Source organism: Calidris pugnax, unplaced genomic scaffold, assembly GCF_001431845.1.
Source record: "Calidris pugnax isolate Ruff unplaced genomic scaffold, ASM143184v1 scaffold20, whole genome shotgun sequence".
Taxonomy (NCBI): Eukaryota; Metazoa; Chordata; class Aves; order Charadriiformes; family Scolopacidae; genus Calidris; species Calidris pugnax.
Window position 1 is genome coordinate 27,659,451 of NW_015094510.1, and position 17,368 is coordinate 27,676,818.

Below are 17,368 nucleotides of genomic sequence, written 5' to 3' on the forward strand. Positions count from 1 at the left end.
ATAACTGGTGAGAATTTTGACAGCGTTATTTTATAGCTCTCTTCTTTTTTATTACTGTGACCTATTTAGTTATATATTTATATCCCCCCCCCCCAGGTTCTTCTGTAACTGTAATGATCCAGTTGATAGTTTTCAGAAAATCTAGTCGTCTTGTAAATATATGAACCTGTGCAGTACAACTATAAATGAATTCTCTCTACGTTTTTGGAATGATTTCTTTTTTGTTACGCACATAATATATATATCTCTATATAGACAGAGCGCTTTATAATATATATAATTATCTATATATAGCTTTATAATTAAGCTATAGATTAGTTTAAACAAAATCAGTAAACACTAAATCACAGAAAAAACAGTGGAATTGATTTTAGTTTAACTTTTTTGCTTTCGTGTTGAGAAGTTATGTAGTATTCCAGACAAAATTAAGTAAATGAAGATTAGTAAAGGGTCTTGGCATAGTTGAATTTTAAAGCAGAGATCTTTTGTTTTTCCCAGAAGTCTCAGTCTGAAATAAGGTTCATGCCCCTGTGAATGATCTTCTTATACACGGTGGCAAAAGGTCATAGTTCTTATGTGTTTGGGATTTTCTCTCTTAGAGGCTACTGGGTTGAATAGCTTGAGTGAAAAGGCTGTTTTGAAAGGGTAGAAGTGACTTTAATATATTGTCCTGAGACAGTATACCTGAGATATTAAAGTAGTAGGTGTCTGAAAAATATACATTAGTGAAACATTTTCTTGGTTTATTGCTTCAGTAGACAAGTCTGTTTGTTCAGTTGTGTCAGTGTATGTAACAAAGTGGCTTTCTGTTCTTCTAAACAGTTCACTCAGCATCTCCTCTACTTTTAAACTAAAATAGTTCTGAGACTCAATTTTCTCACTTCTGTCCAGCAGTGCAAAATTAAGTTTCATTTATCTTCTGTTGTGATCCATCTAAAAAAAATTGGTGACTTTTTTTAATTAGGTCTTTGCTCCTGTAATCAAAATTGGAGCTGTTAATAGGGCTGTTTTCAGTGTGCTTAGTTCTCTGCTCACTGAAGAATAGAATATTTGTTGAATCTTATTTTCAGTGCTTTCTTCCGCCAGTGTTTCTCCGCTCTATGCCATTCTCCCAGATCTTCAACAAAAATAGAAACATAGAACTAAAATTAGACATCATTAGTTACATAACTGATAATCATTTCATAGGCTAAGAAGATTAGGTTTAATTGACTGAAATATTAGTTGCATTCATACAGTGTAAGAAGAGTTAAAATTATCAGCTCTTTTTACTGGTATTTTGCGGCGTTTTTGTACGAGACTGCAAGGTGTGGAAGAGAAACCACTATGCTGGGTAGATGTCAAAGTTACTAAGATTAAAAAAGAATTCTTTTTTTTTACTTCCTCACTATTTTGCGGTATTCTGTACTCAGAATAAGAAGGTAACAGTCTGCAATAATATGTTTAAAATTTGATGTTTAAAACTTGAATTAATGTTTACAAGATCAAGTTAAATTCTGTAAGGTTGAATTGAAATAATGTATAAATTAATTTTTGACTAGAATTGTTTTAAAAAAAAAACCTTTGAGATGCGGAGTGCAGTATTTGAATGATGGTTTGAATACGTGATTCATTTCTGCAGTATAAATAGGCAACTGATGTCAGTTTGAAGGACTGCTTATTTTTGCTTTGTCTATGACTAAAACCTATTTGCCCTTATTCAGTAGCCTTCTGTTCCTAATGCTGTTTAATCTTTATGTTTTTACCTTCTTCATTAATTTTTCTCTTGCATCTCTTCTTATGTCTGCTAAGAGTCATATGGAGAGTATGCTGTGTGTATTTATACAGTTTGTAAAGCAGTGGGAGTGATATACTGCTGCTTCTTAACACAAATAATTTAATATGCAAACTTGGTACAGTAATTGGCTGAGCTAGTGTGAAGAAACTCTTGGAAGAATTTTTTTTTTTCTATATGCAATTTCTTTGTAAGGAATTGGACTGGTTTCTGTGGCTTTTACATGTGGCTAATGTCATTTTAAAGGGCTTTCTTACAAAATGTTGATACCTACTCAGTTTTGGACTTACTGATGAAAGCTGAGGTGCCAAGACCAGTGTCTGCAAATGGTGGCTGAAGTACAGTAATAGGACATATTAGACTATTAGTCTAATAGTCAGTTCTTGTGCATATTCTGTGGAGTGTGTCTCTGCTTGAGAAGAGGTCCGAAGGTTAATGTGGTGACCGTGTCATGTCCCATCAAATTGCCGAGGGTTGAAGTTAGATCCTACACGGAAGTGTAGATTTTTTTCCCCTAGTCCTTAAAGTAGTGAAAGAATACAACAAAAATATAATTCCCGTATGAAATGCACATGGATGTTTATTATTACAGGTATGTTCATTGATTATAGTGTTTATTGGTTTGGATAAATTCTTTCAAAGATAATTTGGTTTAGATTGTTTTTTATAAATACTATTTTGTGAGCTGTGGCAAATGTCCTCATAACCCATTAGCAATATTTATAATCAAAACATCGGTTGCTCCCTTCACAAGGAATAATCAATGTGTTTGTTTGTGTTCTTCCCTTTCCCTTGACTGTGTTTAATCATTCTGAAGCAAGTCTGGTAAAATACAGATAAACTCAGGCTGCTTCTTCTGATGCTAAGGACCTGGACGAGCTTGAGAAATGGGACCTTTGTGAACCTCCTGAGGTTCAACAAGGCCAAGTGCAGGGTCCTGCACCTGAGTCAGGGCAGTACCAAGCAGAAATACAGGCAGGAGGATGAAGGGATTGAGAGCAGTCCTGCTGAGAAGGATCTGGGGGTACTGGTGAATGAAAAGCTCAACGTAGGCTGACAGTGTACACTCACAGTCCATAAGGCCAACCATATCCTGGGCTGCATCGAATCAAGCATGGCAGCAGGTCAAGGGAGGTGATTCTGCCCCTCTACTCTGCTCTGGTGAGACCCCACCTGGAGTACTGTGTCCAGCTCTGGGGCCTTCGTCACAGGAAAGACACGGACTTGTTGGACTGGGTCCAGAGGAGGGACACAAAAATCATCAGAGGGCTGGAGGACCTCTCCTGTGAGGACAGGCTGAGAGAGTTGGAGTTGTTCAGCCTGGAGAAGAGAAGGCTCTGGGGAAACATTATAGTGGCCTTCCAGTACTTAAAGGGGGTCTACAGGAAGGATGGGGACAAACTTCTTAGCAGGGCCTGTTGCAACAGGACAAGGGGTAATGGCTTCAAACTAAAGTAGCGTATATTCAGACTAGATATAAAGAAGATAATTTTAACAATGAGGGTGGTGAAACACTGGAACAGGTTGCCCAGAGAGGTGGTAGATGCCCCACCCCTGGAAACATTCAAGGTCAGGTTGGACAGGGCTCTGAGCAACCTGATCTAGTTGAAAATGTCCCTGCTTATTGCAGTGGGGTTGAACTAAATGACCTTTAAAGGTCCCTTCCAACCCAAACCCTTCTATATTTCTCTAAGGTGATGAAGATAACTGCCACAATGCAAGGGTTTAAAGCATTATTATTTGGGAAATGTTTATTACAAATAAATTAAAAAATATGTGTATGTACTCAAATATTGGGACAAGGAAGTTTTCTTAGAAGGAAGAACGATACTTTTTGTAGCAATTTTTTCCAAATATCTGGTGATCCTTTTATGCTGAAAAGTTTCTGTCCTTGGCCAATTATTTATATTATTCAGTATAAGCAAATGAGCCAAGCTAAATAGTCACTTTAAAAGCTGTGAGGTAGGTATTGGTATTCTAAACAAAGATTTGGTACTCTAAAATAGAGCTTTGCGGTAGTGTTTTCCTGAATGTCCAGCAGACTTTTTTTTCTGTACTATGTTAAACTTCACTGTGTTCTTTATACTCTCTTACAGCAGCTTTGTTTATAAAATGCACTCTTTAAAGGTAGCCAGCTGAAGAAAACTTCATGCTAAGCATTTTCTTCCTTTTAGAATTTTTTTTTTTTTTTAATAAAATTACTCATTAACCTGCCCTTTTATCTTTTTCATTATGGCCTTTTAAATACAGCCCGTTCAGGTGTAACGCTGTCGGATCTGTGGAGGAGCAGGGGAGGAGCTCTCAGCACACAGACCTTCCCAGAGGATTCACAAAATCTAATTTCCCCAGTTACTAAGCCTACAATAGTGTTTTTAAGTTTTTCCTGGACATAATCACCATGATATTCTAGTACTTAATATTTGCATAGAGATCTTTACATCAGTAATAAGTGATGTAAATTGTGGCACCAAAAACAATGTGTAGCCATTTTTAAACTTATTTTATTTTATTTTTTAAAAAGGATGGTTGCTCAAGTGTACTCCTATGAATTGCCTAGGACGTTTCTTGATTAATTTACCCAGAGTAGGTTCCTTAGAAGGCATCTACTCAGAGGGCAGTCAAAATTGTGTGTGAACAGACCACATGAGACTTGTTGCAGCTCTTGCCGTGAGCCCGTGCATCGCACAACGGGACTTGCCTCCTGACTGGGCAGCTGAAATCATTGGCGGAGTCTTGTCTAGTGCTTTGTCATAGTTTCTGAAGTTTGAAGGAAGATGGGTAATCCTGGTGAGAGCAAAATTGCAAGGCAGGCATTAAATGGGTCTTGTGGTGTGAGTAGTGGTAGCCTTCCGGCACTTGCTACAGGAAACCTTCATCCTTTTCTCTTATCACCATTGCAAGAGCTCCTTCCTGGTTTTGTATTCATGTGGTTAAGTTGGTTCAGAGTAATCACATTCAGATTAGTGTCTGTCTTCGTAATTTGCGGTTCAGATCATTTCCCCCTGTCACCAGTGTCACATTAGGAGTGTTACTTCAAAGTAGCTGAACACCCAGCAGCAGATTACGTGAGTGACAGACCATTGCTGAATTTACTGTGCCTTCTTTTTCTGCCTGTGTTTCCTTAGTTCCCTGCCTTATTTATAATGTGGAAATTTCCCCCATGACTCTTAATGTAGTTGGTGAGCTTTATTTTCCAGACAACACAACTGACACCAGAGGTTTGATTTCTGTTGTGAGCGTGCTGTATGATCGAGGTTTGAATTAGATAAGTAAGCCTTCTGGGCTCAGTTTTAGTGTTTTGCCAAAAGTAACCTTATTTTCCATGCCCAGAAATAACTGAAGCTGTGAGACAGAGTTATAAGGTTGTAAAAGCTCAGTGTTTCTATGCCAGAAATCTCAGTCAGTCCAAATGTCTTCAGAAGGGAAATGCTGAGGTGTAGTTTTACCTTTCTAAGCCTCTTCTTAAATAACTCATAAAAGGTAACATTTTAATATTGCTATCTATTTGGAACTTTCTTAGTAGAACTGAAAGTGTAAGTATTAATTAGCAGCTGGGTGATCTGTGAATCGGAAGCTCAAAGAAAAAGAGAATTGCTGAAGATTAAAGCAGTTACTGTGATGCACGTAAGCGAGCAGGTGCTCCTAACGTATATCGCAGGCGGAACAGCTCTGTGCTCACATAGCACTCAGCTTTAGTCTGAGGCACTGAGGCTTCCACTATCTGGAGGCAAACAGAATGTGTGGTGTTTGCCTCTGTGCTACATCTATTATTTTACTGTTTGAGTATTCTAGTTCTTCTGAGGGATACAGACTTTCAGGTAGAAGATGGCATTAGTTATGAGGCTATTTGTGTAAGAAGTTTCTGCCGCCACTCTGAAGAAGTGTGCTGCAATTAGTTGGACTTGCTGGGCTTTGTAGATCTTCTGTGACGCTCCTTGTTTTGGCAATGGTGCTGTTACATAACAGAGCGCTTCGGCATTTAATAAAGTTACATTTTAGCCTTAGCCTTTGGAACTTGCTTACTTGTAGCTGTCTTAAAGTAGGCTTCATTTGTAAAATTGAAAAACTGCTTTAAAAAAATAACTTCTCGTTATTAAGGGGCAATCCCCAAACTTAAGCCTGTGCAACTGGCAGTGAGTTAGATGTACCATTTAAAATGGGTTGTTCTGTTAAGGAATAAGCAATTTTTTTCCCCCTCTTGAGTTGAGAGAATCTATAGGAAACACCTCTCTTCTCTCCTTCTGACACATACCCTCTAATTTATTTTTTTTTGCAATAAAAGTTTGCTATCTTTTACTCCAAAGCCTTCAACTCTTGTTCTTTATCAGTGTTTGCACACAAAAAAAGTTTGCTAACCCCCTGCTATCTTCCTTGTTTGCAGGTCTATAACCTAGAGGTCCTCAGACTCCTGCTACTCTTGTCTTTTCTATCCAGCTCATGCCCAAAGTTGTTTGCCTTGACATTAAAGAAAGCAGTGAACAAGCTTAATCAGTTGTAGGGGGACAAACTTCTATACAGTTTTAGTTTTTACACCTTAGATCTCTCTTCTGTGTTCTGTCTTGCGGAGACTTTTCCAGACTCTCACTTCTCAAAGTATTCCACCTGGTGGCAAAATTAGGGAAATAGTTAATGGAAATGGTTTACACAGGCAGAGATCAAGTAGTGTGAGAACCTGTAATACAAGTCCTAATTTATTCCTGTTTCATAGTTTATAGTAGAGAGAGAGAAATTAGAATATATCTGTGGGCCTTAAATAAGTTTCATGTTTCTGGTTTTTGCATTTATAGCAAAGTAGATTTGACCTTTAACACTTTATATTCCTGTTCAGTAAAGATAAATAAAATGTGATACTGTGGCAATAGGAATGGAGGGCTGTTCTAACAGTGAGAAGTCAGAACTGTGCATTTAGTACTTTGTTCTGTTCCATGAAAATTCTTAATTTTGTGTATGCCAGTTGAAGAGAAATTGGAACAGACTGTTGTAGTTCCAAGTGAGATAGGCTTCCAGATCTCTCCTGGAGTATTTGACTGCTTGTTTTAGAACAAATAAAAACAGTGACTGTCAGGAGTCAGCTGGAAAGTTTATTTCAGGAGAAGGAAGATGTTCATTCAATAGCAGTGGTTTTTCAGCCTTGTAGTAAGGGAATCGAATGGGACAAACATTAAGGGGAGCTAACTTCTATAATTCCTCTTTCCATTGATGAATAATCTGCTATTCGTCTGTCCTGAGGTGCACAAGTATATATTCCTATATACTTTAAGACCATTGAACCTCTTTATTTTAGAAATAGCAGAGCAGGAGTCTGCTTTTCTCTTTATATTGCCAAGTATAAATATTTTAAAATGATATGTATATGACTAGGAACTTTTGTAAACATTTGGGAAGCCCACTGAAATAGTGCCCAGTGGTTGAATGTCCCAGTGTTCTTGGAGTGTTCAGTAGTCATGTCAGCTATCCCATTAAAGTGATTTTGAACTTTGTTCCCTGCTTTGACCTTCAAACCTAGTGTTGAATATTATCCTCGGTATGCTTTTATAATAAATGCAATATGATACTTTTCGCAGATACAAATTTTCCTTTTTTATATCTACTGTGTCCTATATGTATACAAGACAATTAAAATTGTTGAATTTACTTGCCATATATTGTTTCTTATAGGCTAATCACAACATATAAAGAAGCATTACACTGTTACAGTATGATTTAAATATTACTTTATTTTCTGTAGATCAATGTCAGAGTAACCACAATGGATGCAGAGTTGGAATTTGCCATCCAGCCCAATACAACAGGCAAGCAGCTCTTTGATCAGGTAACTTACATGAGTCTCTCTGAATGTATGTGTACAAACACAAACCTATTGTGGGTGTTAAGGCATAGTTTGAGAAAGTGGAAGTGTTCTCATGTCTAGATTATGTTTCTCCTTACATTATCTAAGCTGTACTCTCAGTTAGTTTGAACTTCCTCCTTACTTCTTATGGAATGTATTAAATTCAAAGACAATTCTGTGCAAATAGGTTAACAGTGAAGCTTAAGTTGAATCATGCATATAGAAACATTTTGAAATCAACAGTATATTTTATGTCTAATCATCATAATTGCAACTGCAATACAATTGTTAGAATTACATGTATAAGAAATTTATATAGCCTCCATTGTTTAATAATGAATGTAACGATAAAAGTTCATTAAGGAAAGCTAACTTATTTTATTTTTTTTTCCAAGAATGGAAGCTGTAGATACTTTTTCACTTCCTGAATGTTAGAAAAGTAATGTTGTCCTATGATCCAATTTGAAATTTAAGTTTAAAAACAAACTAAGTGGGGAAGTGAAAATGTTGGTTTTAACATGCCTTATGGATTGCAGACCCATCAGATCTACACATTATCATTTGATGGTGTCTCTGTCGTACATCAGTCAAACGGGCTATATGAATGATTTCTTAAAAAGGGTTCTTGCTATCATGTCATGTGATGTTAGCTGTCAGAGTCTTGAAACAGTTTTTTGATCTATGTTGTGGAGTATTCCAGAAAATGTTAAAAATAGAAGCTTGTCAAATGTTTTGTTTTTCCTCAAGAAACCAATAAATATGTTACATTATCTAGATCCAAGATGTATACATTTAGTTAAAAGTGCAGAAATGTTCAAAATTACTCTTCAAAAACAGTTTAACCATATTAACAATTATGTCTGGTAGAACTGTTGTTTCTGTCCACACTACTATAGATGCTAAAAGTATGTGATGATGGGTGTTAAGAGAAAGTAACACACTGAAAGAGTTCCTTAAGAAGTTGTAAGCTTTTCGCTGACCTTGAAGAGTTGATTAAATGTCTTCATGTGTAGTTGAAAGGAGGAGAATGTTTATTGCTTTGTAACACTGAGCTTTTTCTTCTAGATGAACGAAATTTCACTTGCAATTTCTGTTTGAAATGACTAGCTGACTCCTAACATTTGTACCCCCAGCCACTTTCTCTGACATCACTAGCAGTATATCTTCAGTCTCTACATAAAAATAGACTTCATGACTCTTACAAAGACTTCTTGAAGAAAGAGGCTGTCCTGCTTTTTGTTTAACCAACACCACCATCAAATAGAAAGTATGATATCCTATGGCACAGAAGCCTCAAGTTGTTACTTGTCTTTTGCCAACCTTTGCTATCTTCTGCCGTGCAGTATTGGGTGGGGTGACCATCTACTGTGTAACGTCTTGTGCCCAGGTAATCAGGTTTATCCAAATTGGGGCATTCGCAAGCCTGGAACAAAGATACAGCTCAGAATTCATGTTCTCCAGCTTTTTTCCTTGATTCACAGTGTGGCATCTGACGTCTCTTCAGCTCTTACAATCAATTACTGGAAGTTTAACTTGAAAAATTGTTAGGTCAAGCAAAATCAACCAGCATAGTTATGCGTGAGGAGAGAAGCAATTTCAGCCTGATCTTAAATTCATATGTGAGTTCCACAGAACACCATTAGGAGCTGAACTGTATTGCAAAACCAGCATGAAATTTTCAGACAAAAGTTCTGCTGTTCTCTCTATAGAAAGAGAATTGAATAGCACTGTTATTGAGAGGACTGTTCTTCAAGGTTTAATGCAGAAATGATGGTGGGCATGACAGTAGACTTGTTGGTTATTGCTTGCAGAAAATAACCTCTCCATGAATTTAGCTGTTGTCTAGTGCTCCTCTACGTCTTTGGTGAACAACTTGGCCTTTTTTTCCAGTCAGTTCTTGTAAGCTTTTAGTTGGTGTTTTCTAAAGCTGTTGATTTGTTTCCCATTCCATGTGTGTGTTTTCATCATCTTCATCTGCTACCAAATAAGAATTCAGCATTTGATGTCTATGCCTTTCTCTTTTTTCTTCTGTTGTGAAACTCAGTAAAGTTCTTATTTATTGTGAAAACACTTTTTTTTTTTTTTTTTAATTACTTGTATTTCAGAGGGTATCTGAACATATTTATCACTAGTCCTTCTGTCTATCATGTCAGTTTTCAGAATGGTCAAGAGGGAATCTGTTCTCCTTTAGTTAACCAATTTAGCATCTCTGTTTCCTAGTACAGAAAGAATGCTGTGGTGGGTATGTTTCCATACACTGGTAGTAATGGTGTTTTGTTTTTTTCAATAAGTTGTCAGCACTGAGCATCAGTATGTCTGGTTTACTCTAGTTGCCAGAAGGAATGGGAGGATTGTTTCCTTTATTTCAGTTTACACCCCACTGTCATTTCCAGATATCTTGGAAGCCTCCCTTACGATCTTTTGGAATCTGACTCAATGAAATTCTTGCTAGGTTGTCTTTATGTGTATGTTTTGATTTGCCAAAACATGCCTGTTGCTGTGGTTGCTTTTATTCTCCAAGCTTTTATTGCCTATTAATAGTCAAGTTGTAGGATGTGATGATGGATAGATCTGTTTTACATGTGATGAAGACTTGCCTAAAGCTACTTAATGAATTTTTTGAGCCAGAATCAAACTAAGTTTTCAAATTAAGTTTCCTGTTCTGTATTTATTTTTCATATCATGCTACTGCAGTGCATAAGTGCATATTATCTTGGTACAAAACTTCAGAAAATTTTTTTCCTCTGCCCGTTGAGCCAAGAGGCAGTGATAGGTGATGCTTTTTCCTTATTTGTGAATCTGAAGTAATATGGGCTAATGTGTAATGTGTTTTTAGTCTTGATTTGCAATCACGTGTAACTGCATTGCAGTAGACAAGTTGTCTGTATTTAAATAATGTGCAATGTGCACATCAGTTGAAGGGCTGTAGTTAGCAGGTGAGAGCAGAATGTTTTGACGTGAGCGTAAGCACTTGTCTCCCATGCCTTAGGGGCAGAGCTGTTGAGCATCTGCAGTTCTTAGTGACTTCTGCAGCTCAGAGAGCTGAGCAGGTACAAAGGCTCAACTTTGACAGCTGTGAAGCAAAGAGCATTCTCAGTCATCTGATAAAGTGATAAGCAGTGTGATCAGTGTCATACAGAAGATCTGTGCCAAAAGCAGCAGCAGAACAGGTCTGAAATATCTGTGTTGGGACACTAAATTTGGTGTTACTCACAACCATATTAGTAACATAATCTTGTTCTTAACATTTCTTCTTTTCTAAAGTAAATGATGTAGGAATTCCAGAGAAAATAACTACTCACTGAAGGGATCAGGTTGGATCTATGTACGTTGTCCATTCTGTCCTTTGGAGCTTGAAGGTGAAAGGGTAGAGGAGGGGAAAAAAGGTGCACTTGAATGATTGTTAAGTAATAATACAAATATGCACAAGAAATCAGAAGTAGGTTTGCACAGCTATCTTGTGACACTTTCTAATTTTCAAAATCTTAATTTTGCAACCCGATAGTACTACTTTAAAATGGAGGAGGATCTATGTGTAAAATTCTATTTACTTCACATGCATCTGAATGCTTCCATAAAACAGCCTTCAGTAAACCAGCTTGCCAGCATGGTCCAACCTGAGAACATACGTAAGTACTGCCATACTGGGTCTTTTGGAGACAGAGTTTACAGTTATTAAATAATCTTTGCTGGACCTTTCTGATCACTTGCTTATTGAATCCATGTGTACTTTTACTATGCAAAAGACTTGTAAGATAGTTCCACAATTTCATTTACTCTGTGTAGAAAAAGTGCTTCTTTTTGTTTTCTTTGAACCTGCTAGCTGATGATTTCTGTTGATTCTCTTTAATTCTTACATTACCAGAAATAATGAATAATCACTCTATTTTCCTTCTATGCACCCTGCAAGTTTTATAGACCAATATCATATTTTTCTTTTCCCCATTTCTGACAGTAGCTTTAGTTCTTGTCTTGACTATGCAAATAATGTTCCATGTCACTGATCATTCTTTTCAGTGTTTCTGAAACATTTCCAGTGCTGCAGCATCCTTTTTTTAAGTTGATGTGACCAGTCCATATGTAGTATTAGAGATTAGGGAATACCATGGGCGTGTATAGTAATATAACAGCTTTGTTGCTTTTTTCCTTTACAATGAGAACTTTTTTCACATATTTAAAATTGCTGTCTTTTATGTACAGTATTTTGTTTTTATTAAATACCATCTTTTATTGAGGTTCATCTTTACTATTCATTCACAAATCTTAATGTAAGGCTTTCTACAGCAGACTTTGTCACATCAATTTCATCGTTTTTTGCAGATCACATATGAAGTCCTGAGGGACTTCCCTAGTGGTTACACAAGTCTGTTGTTAAAACAGTTTGCTTATTTTTTTTCCTTCTTTTAAACAAGTATGTCCATAAAAAGACCTTCCCTTTATTCAAGGACAACTTTGTTTCTTTAGTAGCCTTTGGTGATAGACCTGATCAGAAATCTTAACAGGAAATCCATACGTATGATTTATCAGCTAGATCATCCTTATCCCTTTTATTGTTAACTCTTAGAAGATCTCAACAATATTTGAAGGACATGATTCATCCTCATTACCTCATATTGTCCATAAGTGTTTCTCTTTATTAATAGTTTCTCCAGTTGTCTTCTGTTGAAGTGGACTTACTTGTCTGTAGGTCTGCAGGTTACTTCCCAGATGTGCTTCAAAATACCAGGCTCCTTGTACTCCTCAGGTGCTGGGTTTGATGTACATGGGAAGCTGCACACTGCAGTTGGTAGTTTGACAACACGGTGTTTGAGTTTATTTAGATTTCTAAAATGAACACTTCCCTGAACCTGGTGTTTTGCTACTATTTTAATGTTGTCTGTTCTTTTAAAACTTGATTACGCTTCAGTTTGAGATGGTTTCTGTAGCTTAATTGCCATAAAAAAAAATCCAGTTGTAGTGATTACTGATGATTATGGATCATTTATCTTTAGGTGGTGAAAACTGTTGGTCTTCGTGAAGTCTGGTTTTTTGGGCTACAGTATGTGGACAGCAAAGGCTACTCAACTTGGCTGAAGCTAAATAAGAAGGTAACAATTTCCTTATATTTAGGCTGGTGTACAATTTGAAGTATGCTTTTCTAAGGCTTGCTGTTTTAATGTTGTAGGTGGTATATAACCAGCTTCAAATTTAGTTGAAAAGTTGTTTTTCATTTGCTTTAAATGGCAAAATTCTCTGCTAAGTTTCATTAGTTATAAAAGAATATGCAAAGCTGCATCAACATCAATTTGAGAAGGAGATACTGTTTCCTGTATTTCCAGTACCATGGTGATGCATACCTTAGGAAAACTTAAATTTGTATGATTGGCCTGTTTTCATGTAGCAAAATACAATAAAATAAATGTTTTGCAATTGGGTGTGTGTGAAGTATTTGAGCTTCAAGAATTTACATGTCTGCAGCTATTAGATCTTTAAACAATGCAGCAATAATAGGCTCCTAAACTTCTGTTTAGGTATCTAATAGGTAGATTGTAGAATAATTTTTGTTTTGTTTTTCCCCAACGGCACTGAACATCTTGTATGTCCCAGCTATTGGGAACCACATCATTTTACTTTAAATTCTATTACAAATCTGAATGGTCACTTTTTGTTTCAATATTGGCTGTCAGGTTATTAGAGAATACCTTTTTTTATCTTCCGTATTAGGAGGTAAATTGGGAAGTTTTTAGGAGCAAGTCTCACTGTCTGTATTTATCTAATCTTTACTTCTCTTCCGTGGTAAATCCAGCGAGTTAAACCTGCTGACCACCAAAGCTATCTCCTAGAATTTGATATATGTTTTGTTTCATACACAATAAACTTTGTAGTGCTACAAATATTTTGTTAGACCTAATGACTTGCCTCTAGTGGTTGGAGACTACAGGATGTGATGCATCACTTGCAAAAAATACAGAAGATGTTGTTCTGTGAAAGTCTTTAGCAAGTTAAGTTTCTGATGCAGTGCATGAGCAGCAATGGTGTGTTAATTTCTTTAACTTAGACTTAGGCCATTATCTACCTTTTTATTTTAAAGCTTGTAACGTTTGATTCTTAAATGCGTTGTCATAAACTGGCTCTAACTTGTGAGTTAGTATTGAAATATTTGCTGTAAATACAGATAAGATCTGATAAATCACAGAGTAGATCTGCAAATAAGGTTTTACTATGGCAAGAGCTCAACTAATTGTTCGCTGGTGAGATTAAAGTGAAATGCTGTGTATCGAAATCAGAAGCGGTTGGACAATAAGGAAAAGTGAGCAAAACATAAAATTGGCATCTGAAATGTTGACTGTACTTACGCTGCTTACATACATGTCTAAATGGTTGCATTATATTCACAGGTTTTGATACTTCCTACAAGTCAAGCGAACAGATGCATAATTTCATACATAGTAAAGAAATTCTAGAGGGTCTACTAGTGCATGTAAAATAAAATGTGTAATAAAGTGCTTGAGGAATTGGGATGTACAAGACTTATTTTATTATGAATGTACCTTTTAACAGTCACTGTATTATTTGATGTTAAAATTAGTTTAATTTTGAATGTTTTTACTTCAGTCATAATCAGTGCTGAAAGCTGAGCCCAAGTGAAAAGGGAAAATCTGCATAAAAAATGAGGTTTTGTTGAAATTTGAAGTAGGTACTTATTTAAAACTTAAGATGATCACATCTGTTCTCTTCACAGAAATCATGATTATAGGCCTTATCCATTCTAGAAAAATAATATTATTAATGGAACTATGTTTTTTGCACAGGAACAAAGTGTGTGTATTCAGTTCAATAGCTCAAGGCTTTTGAAAGAATCCAGCTTTCCACTTACATTGAAGAAATGTGCTGTAGTTCTCGCTAAAGAAACCTTGTTAGAGCCTGACTAGTTGCTTCCTGCAATTCATCCTTGGATATAGTTTTTGATTTTTTTAATATGTATTACAACTTCTTTTTTCCATATCTCTATTGTGATAAATACAAATTCATGCAAGCCTGTAAAAAAATCTCTTAAACAGCTTCTGAGTAGTGTTTCAAAATTGTCTGATTTACGCAAATTGGTGTACTTGATTGAGTGCAATGTGAACCTTCAGTGAGTTCAACAGTGGGCTTGTCAGGAAGCACTGAATTTCAGTGTAGAGGAGAGAAATAGTTCATTATACTAAGTTAATTATATTTAATATGCCATTCAGTGTTCTTTTTATTTATTTCTTTATTCTTCTCCCTCAGGTAACCCAGCAAGATGTAAGGAAAGAAAATCCTTTGCAGTTTAAGTTCAGGGCCAAGTTTTTTCCAGAGGATGTATCTGAAGAATTAATTCAGGAAATAACTCAGAGACTTTTCTTCCTGCAAGTCAAAGAAGCGATCTTAAATGATGAAATATATTGCCCACCGGAAACTGCAGTTCTTCTGGCTTCTTATGCTGTCCAGTCCAAGTATGGAGATTACAGTAAGGAGATCCACAAACTCGGGTACCTAGCTAATGACAGACTTCTCCCTCAGCGGTGAGTGAGGCTACGTACCGTTATGCATTATCTGCTGCATGTAACCTCGATTGCAGCCCGCTCTTTATAATTGAAATATTAAGTGATAATATGCATTTAATGGTAGCTTTCTTAAGAGTGCATGTTTTGCTTGTAAAACTGAGGAGATCCTAATTTAGACTCTACATAACAAAGAAGCATCACAACCATGGGTTTCTTGAGACCTGTTTCCTGTCCCGTCCGCAACCATCTGCACAGATTTAGCTGAGGAAGTTTTCAAAGTACTCCAAAATGATCTAATGTTCCTGGAGGCTTGCTTCTGCTAAATTAAAATCAAAATAATCTAATACAGAAGTCACTAAGATTCATTTGATAATCATTACTTTTCTTCAGTACTTGATGTTTTTGTACACTTAAATGATAATAATTTTTTGAAACTAATTACAAAGTGTATTGCAAATAAAACATACTGCAGAAAAATGCTAGCCTGGGCAGAGAAAATTTAGAAAATTAATTGTTGCCATTGCTCTTGAGTATAAACTCTTTTGTATCAGTCACTCATCTAATTGGTTAGGAAAAGTGAGCACCAAGATTATAGTTCTTTTTCTTTATGCAACTGAAACCATGCTCCTGGCATGTTTTGGCAGCAAGAGAAGCATTACAACAAAAATGTGCACAGTTAGACTATTTTGTTAGTGTAGATGAATCCATAGTGATGTATCATGGACAAATTGATTCCTAAATACCATTCCTAAATCTGTAACATTAAAGTGTCCTCGAAGAAATAAGACCCATGGAATAATTTGAGATTTCTTTAAAAGTCTGGCTTGAAAAGTTAGCTCACTTATTAGTGTAACTAAGCTTAAGAATTTTCTAGCAAGCAAAAAAGCATTTCAATAGGATTGTTGTGAAGTATTGAAACAAATACTCCTCAAAATGTTTCAGATTTCTTTAAAGATCCTGGCAAAGAGTTTGGTTTTGGCTGTTTACTTCCTTCTGGTGACAGTGAAGTCTATACCTCTTTCTAGAGAAATTCCCTTTGTTAGGAAGGTGGGGAGATGCAAAACCAGTGAACCTGTCATTGCTGAATATGTTAGTTCACAAATCTTGGGTTTTGCTCTGTTATGATGACAGCCTGTGAACAGTGCAGTGCTTGTGTATGACACAAACTCAAATACTTAAGATGCTCCTTTTCAGTAGACAAATGTTCATATATATATGTTCAGCATATATGCTTTCAGCCAGTCGTGTGCCAGTTGGCACTGAGTGAGCATGGAGCTTTTGTATTCATTCGAACACAATTATTCCTGGTTTGCCTCCTGTCACCAGGAGATTTTCCAGAAAACTAACAAGTACATAATAAAAATACTTAAGAACAATATAATGTCAAAAATATTTACTTGTTTCCCAAAGTAGACTAGCTTTGCAAAATTTTACTGGAAAAGGTGAGAGAAGATTTGCAGTTCCTGTTAATTGTAGGGTCTTAATGTTTATCTGTCAGAACTATTACATATTTTTGGCTCAAAACTGTGAACTGGGTAACAATAAGGCATCGAGTCCTTGCTGAGTTAATCTGTTGCAATAGTTCTTTCATATCTGCTCGTGATGCTTCATCAGTAGCATGTGAAGAGAGAATGGAGGGGGCCAAATGATGAGATGGCTATTGCCAAAGACATTGCCAGCTTTGAGGATATCATAGAAACATAGAATCACTTGAGGTTGGAAGGGGAGCTCTAAAGACAATCTAGTCCAATCCCCTTACTGAAAGTAAAGTCACCTAGACAGGTGGTTGATGCCCCATGTGGTCAGTGTTTAAGAGGCGTTTTGACAATGTCCTTAATAACATGCTTTAACTTTTGGCCAAGCAGCTGGACTAGATAGTCATTGTAGGTCCCTTCCAACTGGAATATTCTATTCTAATTATAGCAGGTTGCTCAATTCCTTTTCAGGTTGGGTTTTAAATATTTCCAAGGGAGAACGCTGCAACCTCTCTGGCCGACCTGTTATAGTATTTGACCCCTTTTGCAGTAAAGAAATAAAATATTGTGTTCAAGTTTATGAATTCTATGATTCTATGAAGTGAAATACACTTGAATTGTATTTCAGTTGTGCCCAATTTCCTCGTGTCTTTCAACTCCAATTCAAAAAGAGGAACGTGCAAAGAATTTTGTAGAAGTAGAAATTTAACTTAATTTGGAAAGCCCGAGATAGTAACCCTCATGGTGACTTGTGCTGAGTGCTGGCACAGGTTGCCTGGAG

General features: G+C 36.4%; 1 protein-coding gene across 1 annotated transcript in view; it reads left to right on the forward strand.

The window, feature by feature from the left end:
* The window catches only part of RDX (radixin), a 46,926-nt gene that overhangs the window by 7,670 nt on the left and 21,888 nt on the right, over positions 1–17,368 (forward strand). The window contains exons 3-5 of the mRNA XM_014965943.1: positions 7,503–7,586; positions 12,596–12,691; positions 14,856–15,130. Of these exons, the coding sequence (XP_014821429.1) occupies positions 7,503–7,586; positions 12,596–12,691; positions 14,856–15,130 (455 nt within the window). The remainder of the gene's footprint in view (positions 1–7,502; positions 7,587–12,595; positions 12,692–14,855; positions 15,131–17,368) is intronic.